This window comes from Glandiceps talaboti, chromosome 18, assembly GCF_964340395.1.
Source record: "Glandiceps talaboti chromosome 18, keGlaTala1.1, whole genome shotgun sequence".
In the NCBI taxonomy this organism is placed as follows: domain Eukaryota; kingdom Metazoa; phylum Hemichordata; class Enteropneusta; family Spengelidae; genus Glandiceps; species Glandiceps talaboti.
Window position 1 is genome coordinate 5504523 of NC_135566.1, and position 25750 is coordinate 5530272.

Below are 25750 nucleotides of genomic sequence, written 5' to 3' on the forward strand. Positions count from 1 at the left end.
TCTTTTTCTCACCCACTTTCAAAATTTGTATTTACTAAAATTTATATCCCTCTTTTCTTTGTACCTCTCTATTTTAAATTGCCATTAAAGTCAAATTACAACCAATGAAAAAACACCAGTGTGTTTGCTTACTTGTGATAAGCATGTAAAGACATACAATGTAATTTAGTGTTGGTAACTTATCAAAGCATAAGCACCACATGAGACCCAGATCCCATAACTCTGTGTGTTGATAGATAGAATGCTACATGTTATAACATTGAGTATAACTGTTAGTGTTACATTATAACTTTCACAGATATAAACAAACTGATAAAACTGTCTTCTGAACCTACATCCGAGGCACCCCCTGTTTTTTTTTTTATCATTTGTATTGTTGTTTTCACCTAATTTTGTCATTGTGTGAAGTCCTTCCTTTCTGACTTCATTCAAGCAAAAGCACTGGTGTTTTTTTGAGAGTTGTATCTTACTTACTTGCAACAATTTTTTAATTGGATTTCAGAAAAACATTCCATACCAATAATAGCAAAGAAATAATACATGATCAGGAGTACAATAGCAACACTGTAAAAAAAATAGAAACAAATATTTAAATTTTAACTAGGTGATATCTGTTTAGTATAAATACAACAGAGATTTACAAGAAAATAAAAATTCTAGTTATTAAATTTTGAATGAAATATCTGACATCATTCAAATTTTATATACTGCATACACATTATATAACATTTACAAGAAAAAAAATAAGTTCTAAAATTGAAGTTTGAATGAATTATGACATCATTTGAAAATAAACATGAAAAAATAACATCTAGTTGTTGAAATTTTGAATGAAATATGATATCATTTCTAGGAAAAAAAACGTAACTAACATTTACACCACTAAAAATAGCTTCTATTGGATGATGGATGACATTTTGAATGTGATATGATACATCTATTTCATCTAAATAATCGTGACTAACATTAACATGAAAAAAATAACTTCTCATGATTCAATAATGCATGATGATATAGAGAACTGTCCCACGTAAAATTTAATATAATATTTGAAATGACATTAAGGTGAACAAACAGGGAGAAAAAACCTGATTACGTTTTATGTCTTGTGTTTGGATACAATTAAATTAGACTATTTTCAAGGCATTTTCCAGTTGAGTGAAGATTTGCAATCAAGCCATCCAAACATAATTCTATAACAGTGAACTACAACTTTAGAATGTACAGTTGTTACAGGGTGAGTATGCAGTTCTGATGAGATGAGCTATCAAATTCACCGAGGCTGGCTACAAAGTTTTATTAAAATAAACACATCAAAGGTACAGCAGAGTTTGACCTCTCACTGTGAAAGTGTTCATTGTCTGGTTTGTGAGGTCATTCTCAAGTTCAATATTTGACAGTTTAAATGTGTAAAAATCTACCAAGTTATTTAAAAAAAATTACTGATATGTGCTGACTCTCCGCTAGCTCCATGCAGTGATTGTATACTTTTTACCAGTTGTGAACGTTTTATATTTCATTTTTGTTTTTCAAAATCTGTACCATATCACACTCTCTGGTAGTGTGTGTAGCGTAATAAAGATTGATCGATTACCAAGTGCCTATTGTAATCATAGTAGTAGTGTGTATGCTGCTACGGTTTACATTAAACAAAATACAGAGCAGATTGTGTGTCATCTTCATTGTGTTTATTTTAACATAAAACTTTGTGACAAGTTTCACTGAACTTGACATCTCATCTAATCCAAACTGTATGCTCATTTTGTAATGGTTGTATATATTTGAAATAATTACGCTATCGTAAAAAATCCAAATGTAAGCTTTACAATGTATACTTTGTTTGAATTCCAAAATCAAATAATGATATTCATTCCATTTCACTCAATAATTGATAGACAGATCGAATCTTGTACATGTTGCACACGGTTGGTTTCACTTAATTTGATGTATTTCCACCACAGCATTGATTATTATATTGTTGTGTACATAACCTTTAGGTCTACATTCATGCATGATGTGATAAGGAAATTTCAATATATATTAATGTGATATCACTCATAACTCCTGTCAAAAAAGTACCAACAAATAGTCTCTGCTGTCATACAATTCAAAGTACAGACAAATAAAAACAAATTACTGTAAACAATTTCTGGTTTATATTTTAATGGACTAAATTATAGCCGGGGAGTACAGAATATATGACAAAAACCAACAGCTGATGCCTTCAAAAAGAACCTAAAGACATATCTATTCTGCAGAGCATTCTAACTGTACAGCGCCTCTGAACTCTACATCGTAGTGGAAAGTACAGTGCTTCTTAACTCTACATCGTAGTTGAAAGAACAGTGCCTCTGAACTCTACATCGTAGTGGCAACTGGCATTTTATAAATTCACTGATTGATTGTTTGACTGATTGATTGATTGATTGACTGATTGACTGATTGATTGTTTAGGAACATAGAATTGAGTATGACCACCCTTAGAAGTGTCAGACCATTGTCTCTAAAGGCAAGGAACCTGTCATTTCACTGACAATAAATTAATGCATGTTAAACTACAAAACCTACCTGACCATTCTTGGAAGTAAGACAAATAAAGTGTCCATAACATCTCTATATCTCTTCTTTATCTTGAACAACCTAGCGGAATGAATATTACACAACACTTGAAATATCATGTACATTTGAGAAATCTATTGCAAACATCATTATCTATGTGTTCACGTCATGCACAAAACTATATGACGGTTAGCTGGTAAGTATATGTTCAATGCAAAAGTTAGCTGGTAAGTATATGTTCATCCAAAGTTAGCTGGTAAGTATATGTTCAATGCAAAAGTTAGCTGGTAAGTATATGTTCAATGCAAAAGTTAGCTGGTAAGTATATGTTCAATTATTATTATTATTTATTTATTATTTATTTATAAACGGCAATGCATCCATTAAATGGCTTTTCATGCAAATGCAAGATAAACAAATACAATACAGATTTAAAATACAAATATACATAACAGACAGAAATTTAAGCACTGTACAATAATGACCATCTTGAGGAAAGAGTACAAAGGGCATTAAATTTATGAACTATTTGCAGCGATGGATGCCCTGTATCTGAAGGAACGAGAGTGGGCTTTCGGAATGTGGAATTTGGTCCTTGTATTGTATTGATGAAACGTATCATTGGTTGAAATAAGTTCAGAAAGGTACGATGGTACTTTGTTAATAATACATTTTTTGACAAGTTTATTGAAGTTGTGGTTATGTCGCTCTTGAATGGTTGGCCAATCAAGTCTAAGTCTGGCGGTAGTGACATGTTCAGACTTCTTTAGCCCACATTGGATGCAGACAGCGAAATTGATTATACGTTGCAAGCTGCATTTTAATGTGATACTACAGTTTGAATAAACAGTGTCACAGTAGTCCAGGAGTGAGAAAACTGTAGCTGTGATGATATTCTTGCGAATTTTTTCAGGAATACAACGTCTTGCTCTAGCCAGGGTAATAAGTCGATAACCACAAGCTCGACGGAGGTAGGCTATATGGTTTGACCATTTGAGTTCAGGGTCAAGTCTAAGACCCAAACAAGTCGCACTGGTGGTTGCCTGAATAACATGATCGCGAGTAGAGAGGGTTTTAATGTGATCTGGTATTTTCTGCAATTGTTGACGAGTGCCAAGTAACATGAATTGGTATTTAGAAATGTTGGGTTTGAGAGAGTTGGAGTGAAACCATGTTGTGAGATTGTTGATTTCATCGATCAACTCATCGTGTAAGGCATCTAAGTTGGAGATAGGAGCTGCTTTTAAGATGTTGATATCGTCAGCATAGCCGTACATTGGTGTATTAGATTGGAGCCAGAGTGGAAGGTCGTTGATATAGAGGGAGAATAGAAGTGGGCCGCAGACGCTTCCTTGAGGTACCCCGGTTTTAACAGGAATGTGATTTGAAGTGTAAGAATCAAGTTTAACACATTGAGTGCGATCAGTCAGGTAGTTTTTAAACCATGATATGGTAGTGGGGTGGATGTTATAGCGTTGAAGTTTTTGAAGAAGAATAGCATGATTCACAGAGTCAAATGCTTTTGATAAATCCAGCATTAGAAGACACGAGATTTTCTTAGTATACATGTTGACAAGAATGTCATCAGTTACACGTTGCAACAGGGTTGCTGTAGAATGTTTTGGTCGAAAACCTGAGAAGGTTGAGTGAAGAACATTATTTCTTTCGAAAAAGGAGCTAAGTTGCTTGCAGACTAGACGTTCCATGACTTTTGATAAGGTGGGCAGTAATGAGATGGGACGATAGTTACAAATGTCTTGTTTGTCTTTCTTACCCTTCTTGAAGATGGGGACAATTGTAGCCTTTTTCCACTGTGTGGGCATAATGCCTTGGGTTATGGACATATTGAAAATACGAGTTAATGACGGAACAATCGCTGGCATAGAAAGTTTGATCAGGCGCGAGTCAATGTCATCAGTGGAAGATGATTTATTTGATGGCAGTGAGGATAATTCCGAATTTACATCCTCTTCAGAGACAGTCGAAAGTTGGAATTGAGAGCCAAGTGTTGGTATGTGATCTATCAAGGGGTCTGTCGGTTGAAGTTCATCCTGAACAAGCACACCAACATTAGCAAAGTAGTTGTTAAAGTTATTTGCGAGAGGGATGGCATTGTCGTGGACAGGGAGAGTCTTATCTGATGGTTTAAGAAGTTCATTCACCTTCTTCCAAACTTTGTGGCTATTGTTAATATTTTCAATGCAAAAGTTAGCTGGTAAGTATATGTTCAATGCAAAAGTTAGCTGGTAAGTATATGTTCATCCAAAGTTAGCTGGTAAGTATATGTTCAATGCAAAAGTTAGCTGGTAAGTATATGTTCAATGTAAGTATATGTTCAATGCAAAAGAATTGGTGAAAAATCACATCAATATGTAAAATTCTGAATTTAATTTGGATTTAAACTATATGTCATTATGCATTAGGACTGACGGTGGCTATTTTTGTGTTTTTCATGTATTTCTATGAAAAGAAGTATAAATTTGATTTTCTTGAAAACATTAGGGAGATTTATGTGAAGAAGTAATACCCCTGGTACTACCACACCAGAAAAACTAACATAGTTTCAATTAGGTGACATGATGTTTTTAACATCTCTGACAGCATTACAAGTATTTGTTATGAATTGCACAAACAAAATACAGGGAATGATAGCATGCATGCACATGAAATATTACATTTTATCTCACTGTGAACACAAATAAACAGTTCTGTGTTTGAATCTTCCTTGCTTCATCTGAGAATGATGTTGATTTGTGTTCACAGTGAGATAAAATGTATTATTTATATACTTGCTTGCTATCTTCAGTGCTTGTATTTTGTTTGTGTAATTTGTACAAAAAATGTATAATATGTATGATGTAAAAACGATTATGCCACCTAATGGTCTTTCTGGTTTAGTAGTAAATATATTTCTGTGAGATTGCAAGGCTCCATATAAGAAGTTTGCACTTCAAACCATAAAACATGTTAATTTATTTGTTAACACATGATTTAAGAGAGAGCTCTGTAAGAAGATTACAAAAAAACATTGTACAGAAGTGTCATGTTCCAGCACTTATAAATCACAGGTATCCAACAAGAAATTGTAATGTTTGGACCTTTAAAGTAAGAGGTTGACGGAAAGAACTCAGTCCAGTTGTTTACTGTGTCAATTTGTTGCAAAATAGTCATTGTCTCTAGTTTGTCTCGTCAGTGTAATTTGTTTTTTAATTGTAATATTACTTCACACTTTTTAGTTACCAGCAGTGTCTTTGTCCTTTATGTGTTTTTAAAGTAATGTAACAATTGTAATTTGACCATTTAGGTCACGACGTTTGGAAATAAACCGTTATTATTATTATTACAATGAAGGATGAGACTCTAAATACATGACATTAGAAGTATAATGTAAAGTACTAGCTCTTACCGTAGAAGTCTTAGTGGTCGGAGAACAACAATGTAGTAAAAACTGGCATGTAATAATTCACCAAAGATACCACCAATGGAAGACAGTGTCACACAAAAATCAAATCTGTGAAAATATAAATGACATTTGTTCATGTATTATAGAGTTGTACAGGATTTTATGCCCATTAAAACTTAATTGTTCTCATCTCAGTCTGCTAACAAATCAACAAGAATACCAGTGACACAAAAAGTTACTGCTACCTGTTTCATGTTAGTGTTGACTGGCTCTGTTGGGTACAACCACGCACAAACCAAAAAGAAACTGTAAATTCTACACTTTAAGATAGTAAGATTGAATGAATAGTTTCTTGTGAAATTTTGTCTAAATGAAATGAACTAACGTGCCACTATGCAGACATAAAATGCAGACATCAAAACATTGGATCTTGCATCTCTAAATGCCATGTGGCATAATAGTTCATTTCTTTTCAAGTAGACAAAACATCAAAAGAAACTGTTCTTATTCAATCTTGCTATAAAGTGTAGAATGTCAGTGCAGGTTCTTATTGGTTTCTGAGTGGTACATTTTATCAAACATAACCAGAGAACACTAACATGACACAGACAATTACTTCTAGTTCCTACAGGCTCTTAAAGATTACAATTACCATTTCTTTAACTACTTATTTCAGTGTGATTTTCCTAATGACATCTTTAAGTTAGTTGTTGCATTTTTATAATATCAATAAATTGACTCATATCATTTTCTATTTAACTTCTTCCATCAAACCATCATCTTTAGCATAACGAAAGGAAAATCAAATGGGTCCAAATGTATCAGAATCTGTTAAGTAACACACAATAATATATTTTCATTTGGCAAGTTGTTGTTCAACTGTAGTACTTATAAGTTAGTGTTGTGCCATAGGATCAAATTGTGTAGGCTGAAGTGCAAAATAATACGTTGAATTACATTAATATCCTCAAAGTTGCATCACTTTATTACCATGGTTACTGACACAACAGACTGACTAAATAGCTGTAAATTTGTGCAATTTCCGGAGTGGATTGGCTAAATTGGAATGGATACACCCCATTTCACTTTCAAATGATGCATTTTGAAGGGATCTCATCAAGTAGATGTGTGATAATGACATGTAGTTGAGACAAATGGTTGGTTGGTTTTAAAGGGATGTCTGAAAAGTAAATAGGCAGACTTATTTCCCATGCTGAGCTGAATAATAATATACTATTAGACATTTTCAATGGCAATCTTTTATCACCTTTTTGCCTTAACCTTTTTGAAAACAAACAACCTCCTATTGAGACCATTACATCAGTACTGCTGTTGGAAAGAATACATGGAAGAAAAACCAGTTTTAATAGTTAAAGGAACGTTCATGTCAGGCTTATCCCTGCCTTTATAATAATAAACTAGTATACCCAGTATTAAATACTGCTATAAACCTACATGTACTTATGATTTCAATGATAAAATAGCAGCCCTGTAATTTAGTCACTTTTGAAATCTTGAAACAAAGCCCTACTGCACTTGACATGTGTTCAGTCATTTTGGTGATTTCCTGCAAGGGTTTATGGGAAAACCTCTACTGATGACATCATTCCTGCAAGGGTTTATGGGAAAACCTCTAGTGATGACATCACATTTACCACAATCTCTTCATCTCGGCGAAGACGTGTATTCTCATGACTAAGAATGACTATGGTTTTATTAAAATCCAACGTCCATATTTTCAATTTGAATATGTAACTCTTGGTTTGCAAGACAAATATATTATTGATGGTATTCAACAGAAGGCTCCACCAAGTTGTATACATGTAAGTCTGACAAGTATCACAATTAAGGCTCTAGAAACTGATTATCCATGCCATGTGCACCTGTGCACTAAATTTCAGTCACAAATACTGGATTCCAGTAATTACGTATGATAGACTAACAGTGATTAGTCTGTGCATGTAGCTGCAGTGTTTTTGCTAAGGTTTGGGAACCCCGGTAACAGAAAGGGGGAAAGAGGTAAAACTGGTAGTGCTTCCCATGCAATGTATCATAGTTTAGGTGGGGAACCCCGGTAAAATGATGTGGGAACCCCGGTAGATTTTACCTACTTACCGCCCTTAAATAAAACACTGAGCTGTATGGAATGGTATTTAGATATTACACACCTAAGAGAACTAATGATATTGAAAGGTTACGAAGGTGACAATTAAGTAATCTCCAAAAGCTAGTGCTTACAAAACTAGTGCAGTTTTGACACAATATTACATGTGATCCTAAGAATCTGGTCAAACTTTGATTTATTACTAAGTGATGTGTATGTGATATACGAATGTGAGATATTCTACTGGATGGATTAACCTAAGATGGAAAGTAACAGAGAAGCAAGATGATGACAGCTTTGTATAAGTGCTATAAATTATGAAGAACACGGTGTAGACAAAGTATACATGTAGATGAAAAAATGCCTTCTATATCTCTCAATGAATATAAATCTCCCTAAAGCCATTTTTGAACAACAGAGGAAGTCATTGGCAGTAGAACAGAAATTCATTCTAAATCCTGAAGATTAGCTCAGAATATGTTTGGGTGATGCAGTTGCTAGGAAACTATGTGGAACCCTACATCTTTCAACTGTAAATGGTATATACAAAAATGTACTATGCTTGTCATAACAAGAGTGAAATCGTATACTTGTGGCTATACAGTCAACACAAGATGGCTTAAATGTGAATTTGTACAGCTGTAACAGGACACCAATATCAACCTAATAGCTAACTTTAGTCTTGAATTCATCAGTTGGTTTATAAAAGAATAACATACATTGAAACTTAAGATCTGCAAGTGAGTCAATTGAAATTTTCTGGCGGCTATTAGGCAGCCTTTGATCTGGGTATGATAATGTTCTCAAATTACACCAACCTTGAAAAACCTTATTTCATCTGCAAACACTGTGAAATAAAAATGTTATTTGTAAGGTAATCGGCTTAAAATGCAGGGTTGATGATCAAATTCATTCTATAGGGGTATTAAAACCAACCATTTATTCTATTCTTATCCACTGAGAATAAGCAACATGAAATTCAGAAAAACAGTTTAAACTCACTATATTCTGATCAGAACTATTATGGAAAGAGTGAAGTTGCCTTTGTGATTCACTCATGGAACACAATGTTTTTTACACACTCACTCAGATACTTCAAATGTAAAATAAACAATTGAGGTAGGGCATGCAATGGTGATGTAGAAATGGACAAGTTACCATGTTGATTATCAGTTGCAAAGTAAACAATTGATGCCATTAAAATCATCAAGTCAATGTAATTTTTCAGCAGAAGACTCTTTCTACTGCACTGTAAAAGAATAGTAATGCTTATATCACTTTTCAATGTACAGCTGAGCATGTTGTATCTCTGTTATTGTAAGTCTACAGTTGAACTGTGTTTATCTTTGTCTTAAAAACATCATGTCCCATCGGTGAAACACCAAGGAAACTTCATTTCTCCTGTAGCTATCGTTTTATCAGGTCAATGCAAACCAATCAGCAGAGCGTAGGAGTAAACTATGAAATTAGTACTACAGAGAAATTGTAATTTTAAGGGGTCAACATGAGTAAAGAAAACATCATTATCATAGCCTTTCAGTTTCAAATTAATTTAAAATAGTTTTTTTCTCCATACTTTATTTAATTTTTACCAAGAGAAAGAAAACATCCAATAGGATTTCACATCCCTCTCTTCCTCCTTGATCACCTATATTCATTATTATAACATTCATGAGCCAGCTAGGTTCAACAAAAAATATGGAATATAAACTCCAGTCGTTCCACGTCATGGCAAAGAGCATCTATGTCACAACAACACATGTCTACATCATTGGTTTTGCTGTGTTTGCAAATATGAATCAAAACATTCAAAATTGTCATCACTTTCCCTGATTTTTTTTATATTACTGGTGCTGGTATAATTATGTTATTATCCAATAATTTTCTTCTTTCACTCACTCTTGACTTAAGGGTTATTACTACTAGTCTAGTGACTCATATTGACAAAGGCAACTTGGCTGAAGAAAGAAAAATATTGGAGAATAACATCTAATTGTCATTGAATTGTTAAACTGGAGAAGTGAAGATATTTGTTGTATTCTCGATTGAATTTTGACCTGCAATGAATATTGCATTATAAAAAATTTCAATGTATATTTTATTAAGGATAGTGTTGTAATCTATTGAGATACAGATGAGTATTAATACAAAAAATGAATACAAATAACTTCCTGCTCCTCCCACTCTTTGTAACTTTCATATGACGTAAAAAATACCTTTTTCAACTAAACAATATAATTTAGAGTAACATGATCTGTGAGAATACTAACCTTTCCTTTCTATTCTGATATCATAATGAATTTCATATGACTGTGATCTCTCAGTAAAATTGTATCCTGAGGTCAATTTGTATCCGGAATTTTCAATTCCCTGCAATGTACAACCTATTGTTCCATTGCTATAATTCAAATTAACCAATTTTCTGATTTCACATATACCCACAAGGAGCCAATTTCAAACTGAACGCATACTGGTCGGTGAAATTACAACAAATCACATAATCACAAGCAGAAATTTTCACTTGAGTTAGCAGGCATGAAATAGCATATACTAAGTTGAATTGAATTTGTGACATTTACATCAGGTCCTTCTGTTGCATAGGAAATTAATCCATAATACGGCTGTCTGTTTTGTTTTCAACAAGAACTCAACAATTCAGGTGAATGTCCTACAAATTTAAGTGTTATCTTTCAGGCATTAACGTTTCCAGGAATCACTAATCTTTGCTTCCGATTGATAAGCAGGAGTGATTTCCACAAGATGATGTAGATCGTGGGTTTAGCGATTAACATCTAAATCCGGTTTGTGACTAATCCAGAGTGTAAACATCCATGACCTTTCAATATCAGGACTTCATCTTTCTGAAAATCAGCTGGTGGAAGCTTCTTGAACAAATTTACTTTGTAATGAGTCAATGCAATCATATAAGACAAATTGCAATGACTGCTCACAATCGTTATAAAGTCAATGTACATGTTTTCTGTCATTCTTTAACTACAACAGGAAAAAAGCACACATGTACCCATGATGAAGTAGATTTCCATCGGTGTTACAACACTAAGAACTTGTTTGCGTCTGATTAAGAGACAAGACTTTACTACACTATCAATCTTTCTTAGCCATGTCCAGTGTAAATCTCCAGCATCTTGTAAAATAAACACATCTAGGTGAGATTTAAAGTACGCTGACTAACTACAAGTTTTACAAGAGTGACTTGCTTTGAAAGAGTGGAAACTAACAGTCACACTACCAGCGTCATGGAAACCAACTTCCAGAAGCATAAAAAACATTAAGTCATTATCCATATCATCAGTTTTGAGACTTCATAAATTAAAACAATTCCGAACAATGCCAGTTTTCCCTGGGTACCCTCCTGCTTTCAACAGTAAGGCATTTGGGCACTGCACAAATGGCGACCATATTTGAATTTCTCTGAAATTAATTTAGATTACTAAAGTACATTATCATTCTTCTAATGACATCTAATATCTGATAACTCTAAGGCCTCTTTTAATGAATTCACTTTTGTCAAAGAACATCAAAAAAGGCACAATGTGTACATGTACATGTTGATGTATTCCTGACTTGATAATTGATGTGGCCATTAGTAACAAGTTTTCAAAGCTCATACTCATATTCCTACACAATAACACATGACATGCAGATGGATGAACATACATGGGTTGTTCTTTTAGTTCACTCCAGGCTGCGCTTTTTATATCATTTTTTAAATCAGAAATTGACAGTTACAACAAAAACTGTCACACAATGGCTCAAACACTACATGTTGATATAATGTTTTTATATTCAAACCCTACCCAGTTGTTGTTTTTGCATGTTTCAGGAAATAAAAATATTCTAAAAATTTAGTCAAAATCATCTAGTTCCAAGACTACAAAACAAGGAATGAAAATGTCTTATTTGTTCATACATAATTTTTATTGTAGTTCTTTCTTGTAATTCTGAACAAAACAGGTTACATCTATATTAGACTGGAGAATTTTTTTATTGAAAAACATAATAATCGTGCAATTTTTAGTGAATTTGTTGTTTTTTGTACACAGTTTATCGCAAAAACTCTACTATAATAAGATACACTTGTATGAAATACCATAGATGTTGTAGATCTCTCTCCAATGTGTATGGACATACCAATAGAATATACTTGTACATTGTATATGTGACCAAATAATCTACAAAATACAACCATTTATTACACTCATGATGCATCATGGGGTTCTGTCATAATATGTGTTAAGTTTCTTTGTCATTGACATTATTTCATAGAGCAGGGTTCACATTAATCCTCTCTCTACCAGGTGGGTATTTAGTCGTTTGCACATAATAAACGACAGGTTGAGAAAAATAGGATTAAGTTATTGATCTTAGATGCTGACAGATGTAAATAGATTCAAAACCTGAATTCAATACTCAATATTTGTAACTTGTAAGATTCATACATTCGTAACTGATCCTTATTTAGCACAGTTTCCCCAACAACACTTTCAGCAGAAATTAAACAATGTCTAGACATTTAATTGCTCCTCGACTCAGACAGGGTCATACAAATCAATTCACCTTTAACATTTATAAGTAAATATAACCAAGAATACAAAAAGACGAAATGTTCAGAAAGGATGTACAGTATGAATGCAACCTATACATTGAAGACTAAAGAGAGAAAAAACAGGTGTACATGCATGTATACCTCTATACATATCAATAGATTTAAACCGTTCTAACTACTGAACCTTGTTATATCAGGTATACTACATGCACTTTTTGTTTTGTTCTCGTTATCCTAACTGTATCGCCAACTTTCGATGCTGATCATGTTCATCTGATCTATGGCTCAAACCATACATTGTATTCTTTTAAATAAATGATCAAAGCGACTGTTTAAAACTGATTGCTTGGCTATGAGGGCATTAGTAGAAGTCTTTTACCCCAAGGGCTCTATTATCATTATTGCAACTATTTGCTACATGACAGCAATGAGGGGAATATGGGAGAACAGCAATTGGGAGAACAGTGCTAATGCACTGAAATGGTGCCTGTATATGAAAGAATAATAAATAAATATGATGGCAACAAGTGCCTGAATATCAAGGCCAGGCAATAAGTATTATATATATATACATCACATTCTCAGATGTTTTCTTTCCATAGTCAAAGCAAATCACCAACAGGACTCTCATGCTACATTAATAGTACCCTACTGAAAATAGAAAACAAATAGATCCTTCTGTATGCAAATTGAGGTCACTATGGGTCATTAGCCTATACCATGTAACATGGTCTGAGCCAATAATCACTGAAGGCTGTATGGAAATACTGTGTTATAAAAGGAAAAGGTAATTGTGTCCACAAACAGCTAATGATTATTAAAAAGACACTTTTATAGTAATCATCATGATGTGTTAGTCAGCCTAAAATGTTTTAAGATACATTGACACTTAGTAGTTGTCCAATCTCCAAAACAATACTACTAAGTGTTCATAAACTGGCGATAGAATGTTATTTTCTGCTCTGCTTCAGACTACTCTAAAATGTGCCATTTCAAAGCAATCTCATTTAAGTTCATGTTTTTGTCAATTCCTTTCTCATACTAGAAAGTCTCATCATTGAAACAAATGAAAATCATGGTTCAAAAATATCCCTTGCTGACAGTTACATGTTATATACTTTTGAAAGCTGAATTCTAGATAAACAGCAGCTTTCTGTAATCTAGACTAATGTTTTGTGTACTTACTTACTTACTTTAGGTATCCATTATCCATGCTAGATTAATACTGTTACACTAGTTGTATTTATTTTGGTAAATGAAAAATTTAGAATGGCAATTTAGAATGTGTCACATATACTTTAGTTTGGTGGACAGTATAACACTGTAAGGGGAAATTAGACATTACATGCACCTGTAAATAACTCAGAAGTCAGGCCAGTCAGTGCTGTTGTTGACACCTTCCACAATACCTTAATATATTGGATACTTCTACCATGTTTTGTATCAAAGTTCATGTCAAGGCTAACACACCATTGACACCAGTGTATCCTTTATTTACAACACAAGTAAATTTGCATAATGTGCATAAAGTATAATAGTGAGACTTGTTTCTGCATGTGGAAAAACTTTTAAATTATCTTAAAGTAAAGTATCTTTAATAGCAAGACCTTGGAAATGTCTTTTGTGCATATTCACCTAAAAAAGACCATGCACTGAAATATATAACACTAACTGTACATTAAAAATAATAGATGGGTCATACATATATACCTTAATATGTAAATCATGTACATTCCCAGGAAATGAAAAGTCAAGGGTGAAAATTATCTGGTGCCAGAAGAATATTAGACGGCAACAATAATATCCTATTGAACAAATTAAAGTAATTTCAAAGATCATTTTGGCAGTGCAATGAATAATGTATTATGGAAAATGTAGTAAAATGTAGTATGACCTTGAACTTTGTAACTTCAAGGATAAAGAGATGGGGATACTGTCTGACAGGAAAGTAGCAGATCCTGACTGTTCTATTTACTTGCATCCTAGATACTTTTTCAACCAGTCCTAGGGAGTTACCAATCAGCTGTTAGTCCATCATATTTGTATTATTTTTATTGTTAAGAAATGCAGTTACACAATTAGATTGATAGTAGGTACAATATAATCAGTTTTAGAAAAATATTTGCCAAAGAAAATGAGTGTGGGAATAAGCTTCTGAATTGACTCATAACTCACACATAGCCTGAAGGCATGATTTTCCATGATGTTGTTTGAACCAATTTGCACTATTACCAGGGTTGTATTAAGGTTAAACATAATGTTATCAATTATATCATATAGTTCTGACATGTCAGATTTATCAACCTCTAATGGTGTGTAAAGCATTAAGGTTAGAACTAATTCATCACTAACATTACATGTCTGGATGTCTCTGTATGACCTTATTCTCAATATCTAACTCAACTACTGCAGTAAATTAACGCAGTGGTCAAAAGTAGCAATTGATTCCTGCGAAACACTCACTGAAGAGATTGGATATACAATCAGGAATTGGTGTGTTTTTGTTAAAAAAATTGCTCTTGTCTATGTGACTTCATTCTTTACTGTACATGCTGTGGTCAAAAGTAGAAATCAACTCCTGCAATACACTCACTGAAATGATTGGATATACAATCAGAAATCAGCGTGTTTTTGGTAAAAAAAAATTCTCTTACAATATTCATTGAAATTTGGGAAGACTTCATATTTTCACTCATGGTTTATTTACATTATATTTTTACAATATACCTTCTGAGCAAAATGAATTGTGTTTATTCTAATAGCTATTAATTGTCATATGTAAATCATAGTGTCTTTCAATGAACAGCTAAGATTAATCAATTTACCTGCTAAAAATGTACATTTCTGTAACTTGATGACAACAGTGAAAAGCTGGGATTTGAGGCAGAACAAGGTGCTGGGAAGAATTTTATCTTAGGTGAATGATTGTTTCATTTGAATAGAATTAATAAGCACTTAGGAGTTGTCATGAATATATCAGGTACATATACATACTTGCAGTCTCCCATTAGACAATGTGTGCACATGGCAAGGACCTAGCTTAGTAACATGTACACCTAGCAATAAATTAGTAACAAGTTTCAACTGGATAGTGCTCGGTAATTGCAGGTAATGCAAGTAATATAAAATCATGCAATGACGCGTGACGCTCACGAATCTAAAGGTTACATAATAAATGTCCTCATTTCCTTTCCTTTATAATGTTTGGTAATTGCAGGTAATGTAAGAGATATAAAATCATGAAATGACGCTGAAGAATCTAAAGGTTACATATTAAATGTCAAACTGGGTGTGATACTTATTAGTATTACTGAGTAAACAGAAACAGAAACAGAAAAATCCCTATTTCCTTTCCTTTATAATGCTTGGTAATTGCAGGTAAAGTAAGTGATATACAATCACACAATAACTCCCAAGAATCTAAAGGTTACATAAATGACTTTATCTCCTGGAGTAGCATTCCCTTTTAATCTAAAGAACTTCATGTCTTGTATTTTCTTCTGCAATAACGTGAGCAAAGGCTTGAAAGATTGCAACTGACTTACGGTAGTATCAAAGTTATATGGTAAGCACAAATTGCATTCATTGGAACATTCCTCATTCACATGTACCTTTGGGTATTAGCATGTAGCTAAGGCTAAGTGGTACATCAAAACTTTGAATGGACAAGTGATTACCTCATCCAACAGCTTAGTAGTACATGAAAACTTGGACAAGACTAGTAGTTTGCCTCATCCTAGAGCATACCTGTAAACAGTCTTAAAGGCAACTGTACTTAGTATTAAATCTACACAAAATTAATATACTGATGCGGCTCTTTGAAATCAACAACTTTGAACATATTAGAGAGCAACCTTTGTGTCACTGCATTATAACTTGTAAGTGAACGTTAACCCTAACACATCACAAGTACAGTGAGTACATTATAGCATTTATAGCTGTTAGAACATTTTATAGGAGACTTCAATCATCAAATAACTGTCACCAGTGTGCATAAATTTGAATGTCATTAGAACTCATTTGCATATTAATAATAAGTTTTCATATGGCAAAGTTTTCAAGAGAATGGGAGAATTATGTTTTTCAATAAAATATTTTCTATTTCTAATTTGGATTCTAATGGGGGACTTTAAAGTCTAGTGATGTTGTATTAATGCTGACAGATATTCAGGGATGACTTCTGACATATTGAAAGTAGTGACATAAATGAAGGGTGTAATGAGATAGACAGGTTGTAAATCACCTTGGGGTATCACATAAACCTGTATTTTTCTGTATCCATGAATTGAATTTTCTTGACAAAATGACTTTCTACAAATTCATTCAGTGAACTGACTACAAAACTGGTCTTTATGTCATGTGAATGCCTTTAACTATAAATTTTATTATCGTTTGTGAATTACAAAAAGATATCTACAAAGGTTATAACTCACAAGTCATTCAAAGTTTTTAGCATTAAGCTTTCAATTTGTCTTTGTCAACTATTCTCATCAGAATGACAAATTCCACATAGTTACAGCTGATGAGACATCGTTGACCAAGACTGAGCGAAAGCTCAATGCTAAAAAAGCTTTCAACTACTTGTATGTTATAACCTTTGTAAATCATTTGATCTACCATGGTGATGAACATTTTTGGTCATCTACAAAATGTACATTCAAACTGACTATAAATCTTTCATATTCTGTTCTTTGAATGTAACTTTAGTTGTCTTGTGATCTTTGAAGAATGCTCCTTATTATGAAAGGGAAGGCAAAAGGATATCTTCTTGCAAATTCACATAACAATAATAACTTAGGTATTAAAAGAAAAATGTATAATTTGGCAGATCTGCCATTGATCAGAACTGAGGTGGAAGTGACAAATGGAGAATGGACTTTGCTAATGGACTGGATGTATGATTTAGGGGAGGGTCACAATTTCATTAAATGTTGTTGGCTCTTTCTATTGTTAGGGCAATACATTCAAACAGCTATTAAAGACAATATGTTCAATGAACTTTCCCTACCAATGACAATACATCACTTTCATTAAGTTCAGTTCAATGTCAACTCCATACTGATAAGCAAAAGTAAATGAAACCATGATGCAGTTTACCTCATTCACCACCCAAGTTTTTATTAAACATTGTGAATTCACAAGGTATCCTTTCCAATTCTGTTCAGTGACTATAACTATATAACTCACTTTGTTTTAACCCATGACAGCTTGACTTTCTACAAATTCATCCAGTGAATATACCCAGGCCATGTCACCTCACATCTTCAGCAAATACCCTTAACTTTACTACAAATCTGTACCTACAGTGAACACAACTAATTATTTGTTTTACCAACAGAGTTATTAACAAATTGACTATCTACATTGTGCAAATTCATTCTAGTGATGCACATGTAAATATACTTAAAGTAATCCAAACAAAAACACTAAACTCAACTACAGAGCTGTATTTTATGATTAGAAAGTGCAACATTTAGTTTAAGTGGAGTCATGATGGGTGAATGATTAGCGTGACCGGCTTGGAATCTACAGGTTGCAGGTTCGAGCCCTGTCGCTGCCTGCTATTTGTTTCTGAGTGGCTAAAGTCCTTGGGCAAGATTTGAACCATGACTGTGCTTCAGTCAACCCAGCTGTCACCGGGACCTGGTAGGATGTAGGTTGCAATGTGAAGGCTTTAATCCTATGCGCTGAAATGGCTGCAATGGATTGTATGCTCCCCAGGGAGTTGAGGAAGACCAAAGGGCCGTTGTGCCGTTCTGATCCGAGCCAGGGGTAATAATTGTAAAGCGCTTTGAGCACGGTGTGGGAAAGTGCTATATAAGAACCCAACATTATTATTATTATTAAGTGATCTTTTAAGAAACGCTCAAATTGATTAAAGATTGGTATTTTCTGTTAAGCAACTTAATATTATAACTTGTTTTGGACAATTTAAATTCTCCAGAGAGTTGTGTTTTCCATTCAATGAAAGTCTTTATTCTTAATGATCACAGATTGCAAATCTGGATTTTTTAAAATAAGACTTATTTTCGCTTATGTTGCAGGGAAACAAAAATGCAAAAATAAGTAGTGACTAAAATGCCCTTTTTTACAAAAACATAATGTACCAGTCTGGTTATTAGTAAAAACTAGTCTTTGACAACTGGCTGCATACTTTAAAATTACAAAATTTCAAAAATGTCTAAGTTTAGAGTATTGTCTTCAATTATATTGTTTGCATCTCTAGAACTGTTTGCAATATTATTGCTAAAAGGATCAATAAAACTAACAACTGGTAAAACATTGGGGTCAATCTGTCTAAAATTACTTATTCTTTGAAAATAACCTTTGGAATCATGATCAAATGGCCCTCAAATCTATAAAAAAATTTCAGTGAATACAACTTTTGTTAAATTTTGTGAATTTTAATAGAATTAACTCAAATTGACCTCAACCTACATTAAGCTATTCAGGAAATGGTTCTTTATGTAAATAGTGACCTGGTGAATAACAGCCAAATTGATTTCAAGCCTGCATGTAAAAAAGAAAGAAAAATTGACTAAACGCAACAGTGTGCTTTTTGGTCAGTGAATATATACAATCATACAGATTATATTCAAAGAAAACATTGACAGGCCCAGTCTATCAGTGTCTCTTCACTTTTCAAAATAATCAATGAACCATTTTATTACAAAAGTAGACATAACAAAAGTATGAATAGCAATTTGTTGGAAAGAATCAATTTCTGAGAAAATCACTGGACTATGAAGTGAATTGAAAATGTCACAAATAACTAATTCTCTGTGACATGTCAATCTGCTTGAGTCTTCTATTGTGAACACACAAAAAGTCATTATTGACTTTACCTCACACACTTTTCACAATAACAGAGAGCATAGCCGCATTAGGATCAATTTCTGCCACATTTAATCATTTTTTACGGCAAATTACTTCATTTATTTGACTGTAATTCATGTACTTTTATTATAGTGGGTAATCAATGTAAAGCTGACTTGATTGAAATGAAGAATGTAGAATCTAGTCGAACTTACAAAGACTTCTCATCAAATTAAGAAACTTATTGTATAATGTGACAATTAGCAGGCTACTATGAAAGTCAATTATTTCTCTAATGATTGACTCACAGAGTCTTAGTGCGGAGCTTCAATGTAGAATCAGCACAAAGTGTCTGATGGCTTACAGTGTGTCCTCTATTTGATGACCACTGATGTATAGTCATTTCTTGTGATGCACCAAAATCTGGAATTCTCATATTTCTTAATTATTTGGTGACAGTAAAATATAGTTATTTCAGAAGAGCACGTTAGAAATGATGTCTCAATCCATCAATACAGATCTTGATCATGCAGTTGTTTTATTATTCAGTAATAATTTCTTTCTCCATGTACTATTAAATAATATTTGGTGACTTTACAAGAAACCTAATTTTTAACATAATGACTCACAAAACAAAACAAAACTTAGCCTTTCAGTAGATGGCACCACTGCTTACACATACAATATAATGAATCTCTGAAGAAATATTTCAAATTTCTGTATGTCATTCTTGTATAAATTTGGAATTAGGAACTTTATTGGAAAAGGTACATTTTAATTTGGAATTAGAAACTTTATTGGAAAAGGTACATTTTAATTTGGAATTAGGAACTTCATTGGAAAAGGTACATTTTAATTTGGAAAGAGGAACTTTATTGGAAAAGGTTGATTTTGAAACTAAATACTGCACTTTTTATATGTACACTTGTATATTAAATTGTACACCAAAAATGCTGGATATATATTGCTGCAAACACAATCACAGTACTTAAAGTTCATTTACAACATTTCTAAAAGTCAATATTTAATGATTTCTACCACTTTGAGAAACCCCACTGTGGTACAAAATTAGTCAGAAATGGAAGCCATTCTTGAACTCATTTTAATACTGTAAATATGAAAAGCATGTCATTGTGTTTGTACTTGGAATCCTAGGTATTTGTGTTCATTAGGAAGAGTTCTGTGCATTTAGAAACTGTATGAGTACTTGATAATGATGAACAGTCTTCTTGAGCCCATCAGAAAGCACTTAAGCCTAGAAACTACATAATATACTGCCATGTCTGTAAGTACGCTATGTTTATTTCCAATATGACTTGCAATATAACTGTATTGATTTCAACACTTCAGGGGAAACATAAGAGTGTTCAGCAATAAATCATTCACAGTGAATTGTCAACCATTTCCTTGTTCATGCTGTTGCCATCACAAATTGAACAATTTGAAATTCTCTTGTTAAATTGACATGGTCTGCATCTTTATGCGATATAGATCTAAAAATGCTACATATACATGTAATGTTTAAAGATTATCTGATTAGTTGTGTTGTTAAGTGTAATAACATCAAGCTAGAATTTCCAACTTTAGGAAGTGCGTGTCTCTGTGCCACAGATCAAAAAAGTGTATTACTAATTCTTGTTTGGGGGACAAAATAGAACAAGAAGGTCAACTTATTCTCCTGCTTGCCAATACACGTTGTATCTTATGTATAATGTGTGGAGTGGAAGTTATGGTGTCGACATCAAAATCGGATGATCACTATTTTCATCCCATGTCTAGGTGGTAGAATTCTATTTTCAGACATTTCTATTACGGGATTAATCACTTTATTTGGATAATGTCTAACCTGTGAATTCAAAACTTTAAATGCACTGTGTTGATGACAGGATCTGAAGTGCCCAGTTCATTTTTAAATTGCTAACATCTGTTCAAGTAGACAAACTTTTAAAGCACATGTGCAATTATTACCATAACATATTATGTTTTTATAATGTAAGAATGAATGTCCATGGATTCTAGATTCATATAGTTGCAAATGAAAATTTGAACTTATAAAATAAAAATATAAATATTTTAGAAGCAATCCCAAATTTTTCGATGATCTGGCATTCTCTTTGTCATTGCAAATAAGGGGTGTTATACAGCACAGACATACTATGTATGTGCATGAATTGAGTTATTCATAGCCCATCAAAGAATGCCCTTTAAAGAAACTCTGCACGTTTTACCACAGGTTGATGAAGATTAGTACTGACACAGCTTTCATATCATGATTACTATATTTATAAAGGAAAACATTTGAGAATTTTATAAAACATGTATAAATTAAACTGATGAGATAAAAACTGAAGAAAATATTTTATTTCAATTTAGTCAATATTTAACTGATGTTCTGGGGATAGGCTAACAAAGTGATGAGAAATTTCTCATGACATATCTAAATTCTTATTGTCATGAAGAAGAATGATTATAATAAATTTTCATTTTGGACACTACAGTTTACTTAGCCTACTATATCATGACTGTCACAGCTTAGTATTGGTTGACATTAACTGTATTTATGTGAACTCATCTAACCAATTAGTAATGAATTCTTCCAATGAGAAAGACTACTGATGTAGGGTGATTACATATAAATGTTCAGTTTGAATAATACAGTTTGGATTGCCCATTACTAGTACATCATCAAGACATGATGATACAGTTTACATTAATTGTGTACAACTGAACTCATCTAACCCATTAGAAATGAATTCTTCTATTAAATGAGAAAGACTATTGATGTACATCATGGTGACTACAGCTTGATTTGCCCACTACTAGTACACTATATTATGAAGACATGATGATAACTTAGTATCAGTTGACATCAACTGTGTTCAACTGAACTCATCTAACCTTTTAGTAATGAATCCTTCAATGAGAAGGTACACTGTGGGAATGGAACTTAAATTGACCATGTAATTTGTAAGTCCACATTAATGGTGATGAACTACTTGCAAGGGCTTCTTCACACATTAAAGGTATCATATACCTAATGACAATGTATAGAATACTTTATTTTGAACTGTGTCGCAGTCCCCTCATCATGCAGTGTAGGAGCTGTGACTGTGTATATTGTTGTACAGGAAAGTGTCAATCTTCTTGAGATTTCCAGTTTGAAAGAAGTTTGAAGTGATTTGTCCTGAATTATCTATCTCGATAATTACTGTCAAGGAGAGTGGGATAAGTAAATTTCCAGATTGTGTAACATATCATTACTTTGTTGATGACAATTTGAGTGTGACAATGAGTGTTATTACCATAAATTTGAGACATGTTTATTAGAGTGGCAATACTCTATATTCTTGACCTGTTAAACATCATATGAATAATTCAGAAAGTAACTCTTTAGTGATTACATTTAAGATTTGGGCATCCTTTCATCTCACATTTCACTTGTCTATATTCAAGTCTGCTTTATTTCACATAAAGGGTAAAACAATCATGATAATGAGCATTTCCTCTGTGGAGATGGCATTTACTTTCATTCTCCTGATCGCATGTCCTTGTCACTTCCTGTTAGCAATTTACACTGAAGACATTATTTGACTTGTACAATGTTTGCAAGGAAAGAACATCAGCTTAAATTTGATAACGATTGATTTGGTAAACTTTGCTATCCATTTATAATGTACAATGAGGATGTTTACATTTAACAGAGGAGTGAAGTCAGCAACACCTTCCATTGTATTAGAGTCTGTCTATGGTTGAATCATCATGTGATAGGCAGCATATAAACATAAATTTTATTACGGCCCCACAGCCTAATGGAATTAGTTGATAATAATTTATGAAGGCGGTTTGTTTACTTATATTCAGGACAAATTCTGTGTTACACTGTAAAAGCATTTTTCCTTGACAGAGATATATTAAATCTGAATGTAAAGAAAGGAGAAGTAGTGTAATGACTGAATTTATAGATAATAATACCAGACGCCAGCTCGTTTATTAATACTCCAGAGACCCCAAATTGTTGGCAGTATGTATTTCGGCACAATTTTTGTAGTATAGTAGAAAAGAAATTTTCCTTCACAAAGATAAACTAAATATGAATGTAAAGAAAATGAAAAAGCTGTGTAATGACTGAATTAAAAGATAATAACGGCAGACACCAACTCGTTTACTTTACTCCAAATGGTCCAAATTGTGGGGAATGTAGAATTATTTTCAAGACAATTTTTGTGCACCTCTAGAATTCTTCATTCATAGAGTTTAATATCTGATTAAAACAAGTAGATGTGGTACAGACATTGAATTTGTGACATCAGACATTACCCCGTTTACTTTACTCTAGACATATTGTGGGTAGTAAAAAATGTTTTTGAGGAACACTAAAGGACTTTCCATACACTGATATAATACATCTGAATGTACAGAAAGGTGAAGCTGTCTAATCATTGAATTTTAATACCATCGGACACCAACTCATCTACTTTATTCTAGACTCTTCAATTTGTGGGTAGGATGAAAGCGATTCCTTTGTCACAGAGATGTAATATATCGGATTATTAGGGATGAGGGACTACATAATCAAAGCATGTATAATTACAACATGGGTTGACACTTTGTTTACTGTAAACAATTCGGATAGTACGCAAGCATACCTTATCCTGAGAGACATAATATATATGACCATATACAAAAAATGATGGTGTGTATACAACCACAGAATTGATATATAAGAATGTTTTAATAGAGTCAGGATGTTTACTTTCCCTGCATATTTTATGCTGTACAGTATAAAACATTCCATATTCACAGAGACGATATTTATCTGATTGTAGATAGAGAAATGGAGTATAAAAAACACTCAGAATGTGTATAATTTGGATGTATTAGTTCCATCATATAGATTTGATAACAATTTGTCATTCAATAACAGTACCCGAAATGAGGAAATACAACAGTGAAATCAAATCTAAGAAAGATAAAGTGACAATTGAATGAATGAGAAATCCTTTTAGTGTTTGCATTATCACTGTCCTCTCTTTATTCTGCATGTTTGTGCTTTCAATATAAGTACTCAATTTGCTGTTGACATCAGCTTCAAAAAATTGCATTATGGCTTTTCCGTTTTCAGTTTCGGGAGTCATAATTTGACAAATGACAATCTGTATATGATTTCAGAAGGTATATATATCCTGCTATACATACGCTGACTGACTTCATAGCAAAAGACAGTATTTGAATGATGATCAAAGACCACAATTTCATTATCTCTACACTCATACACATCACAAATAAGAATTGATTCAATCTACCTCATCTTTTATGATTAAAAGGCCATGTTCCCCATTCAGATTGAAATCTAGGTGTGAAAAATAATTGTTTGGCAGATCTATAGAAAAAGTCTTTCCTGAACATAATCCCATGTAATCCTTATACCTCCACTGATATGATTAATGTGGGAACATGGGTTTGAAACCCTGGCTTTTTAACTAAGAAATATTCAAATAGGTTTCTCATATCATATGCTTTAAAAAACATAACAAGTTCTCTGATGCTAAGAGTCTTCACACACAGTGAAAAAGACAAGACAAAATAATTCAGAGTGTTGAAAGATAGTTTTATTTTCAACAGTCACACTTGGAGACATATTAACGGAGTATAACATCATATTATATTTGTGATTGCACATTGTAAACTGGCAGGATGTATTTTCTAGTAATGAATACAGTTACAGTAAAATAATAATTGTTTTGAAAGAATTCACCTCATTGTCATGGCAATTGCACTTGCACTCTAGATGTATGCTTATAACATGTTATTTGGAGCGATAGCTTCTGCATGTTTAACCAATTACATTTAGAGTGAATTCGAATGTCTCTCGTCATGTTTTCAACACATTTACTGAATTCAATGTGATTTCCCTCTTTACAGAGGCTCAATTCTTGTTTTTTTCCGTATGAACATCTTTTATAGATTCAGCGCAATCACGCGATTGAAGTGTTGTTCCTTTCCATTCTTTTTCTAAGTGTCTTTAAGTAACACCTTTTCTAAATTCAGTACTTACACTGCACTATAACATGTATTTTCATCATATAAAAAGGTATTATTCTTGTTTTTCTTGTCAACATCCTCACTTAACTTAGTACATGAATTTGAAGTGTTGTTCTTATTTCAGCCAATTTCTTACTTTCTGTATCCTTGATTGAAAAAGTTAAATCTTTAAATACCTTCAAATTATGATACATTTTGAAAAGAATTAATCAAAAGTACATCATATTAATTGTGAATTTTATAATTATGATATACAATC

The 25750-nt window shown here is 32.9% G+C and overlaps 1 protein-coding gene across 1 annotated transcript in view; it reads right to left on the reverse strand.

Annotated features, from left to right (window-relative positions):
• LOC144449058 (two pore channel protein 1-like) overlaps positions 1-25750 on the reverse strand; it is a 67277-nt gene that overhangs the window by 9638 nt on the left and 31889 nt on the right. Inside the window, exons 3-5 of the mRNA XM_078139470.1 lie at positions 5966-6070; positions 2569-2640; positions 475-564 (exon numbers count right to left, since the gene is read on the reverse strand). Coding sequence (XP_077995596.1) covers positions 475-564; positions 2569-2640; positions 5966-6070 — 267 coding nt within the window. The remainder of the gene's footprint in view (positions 1-474; positions 565-2568; positions 2641-5965; positions 6071-25750) is intronic.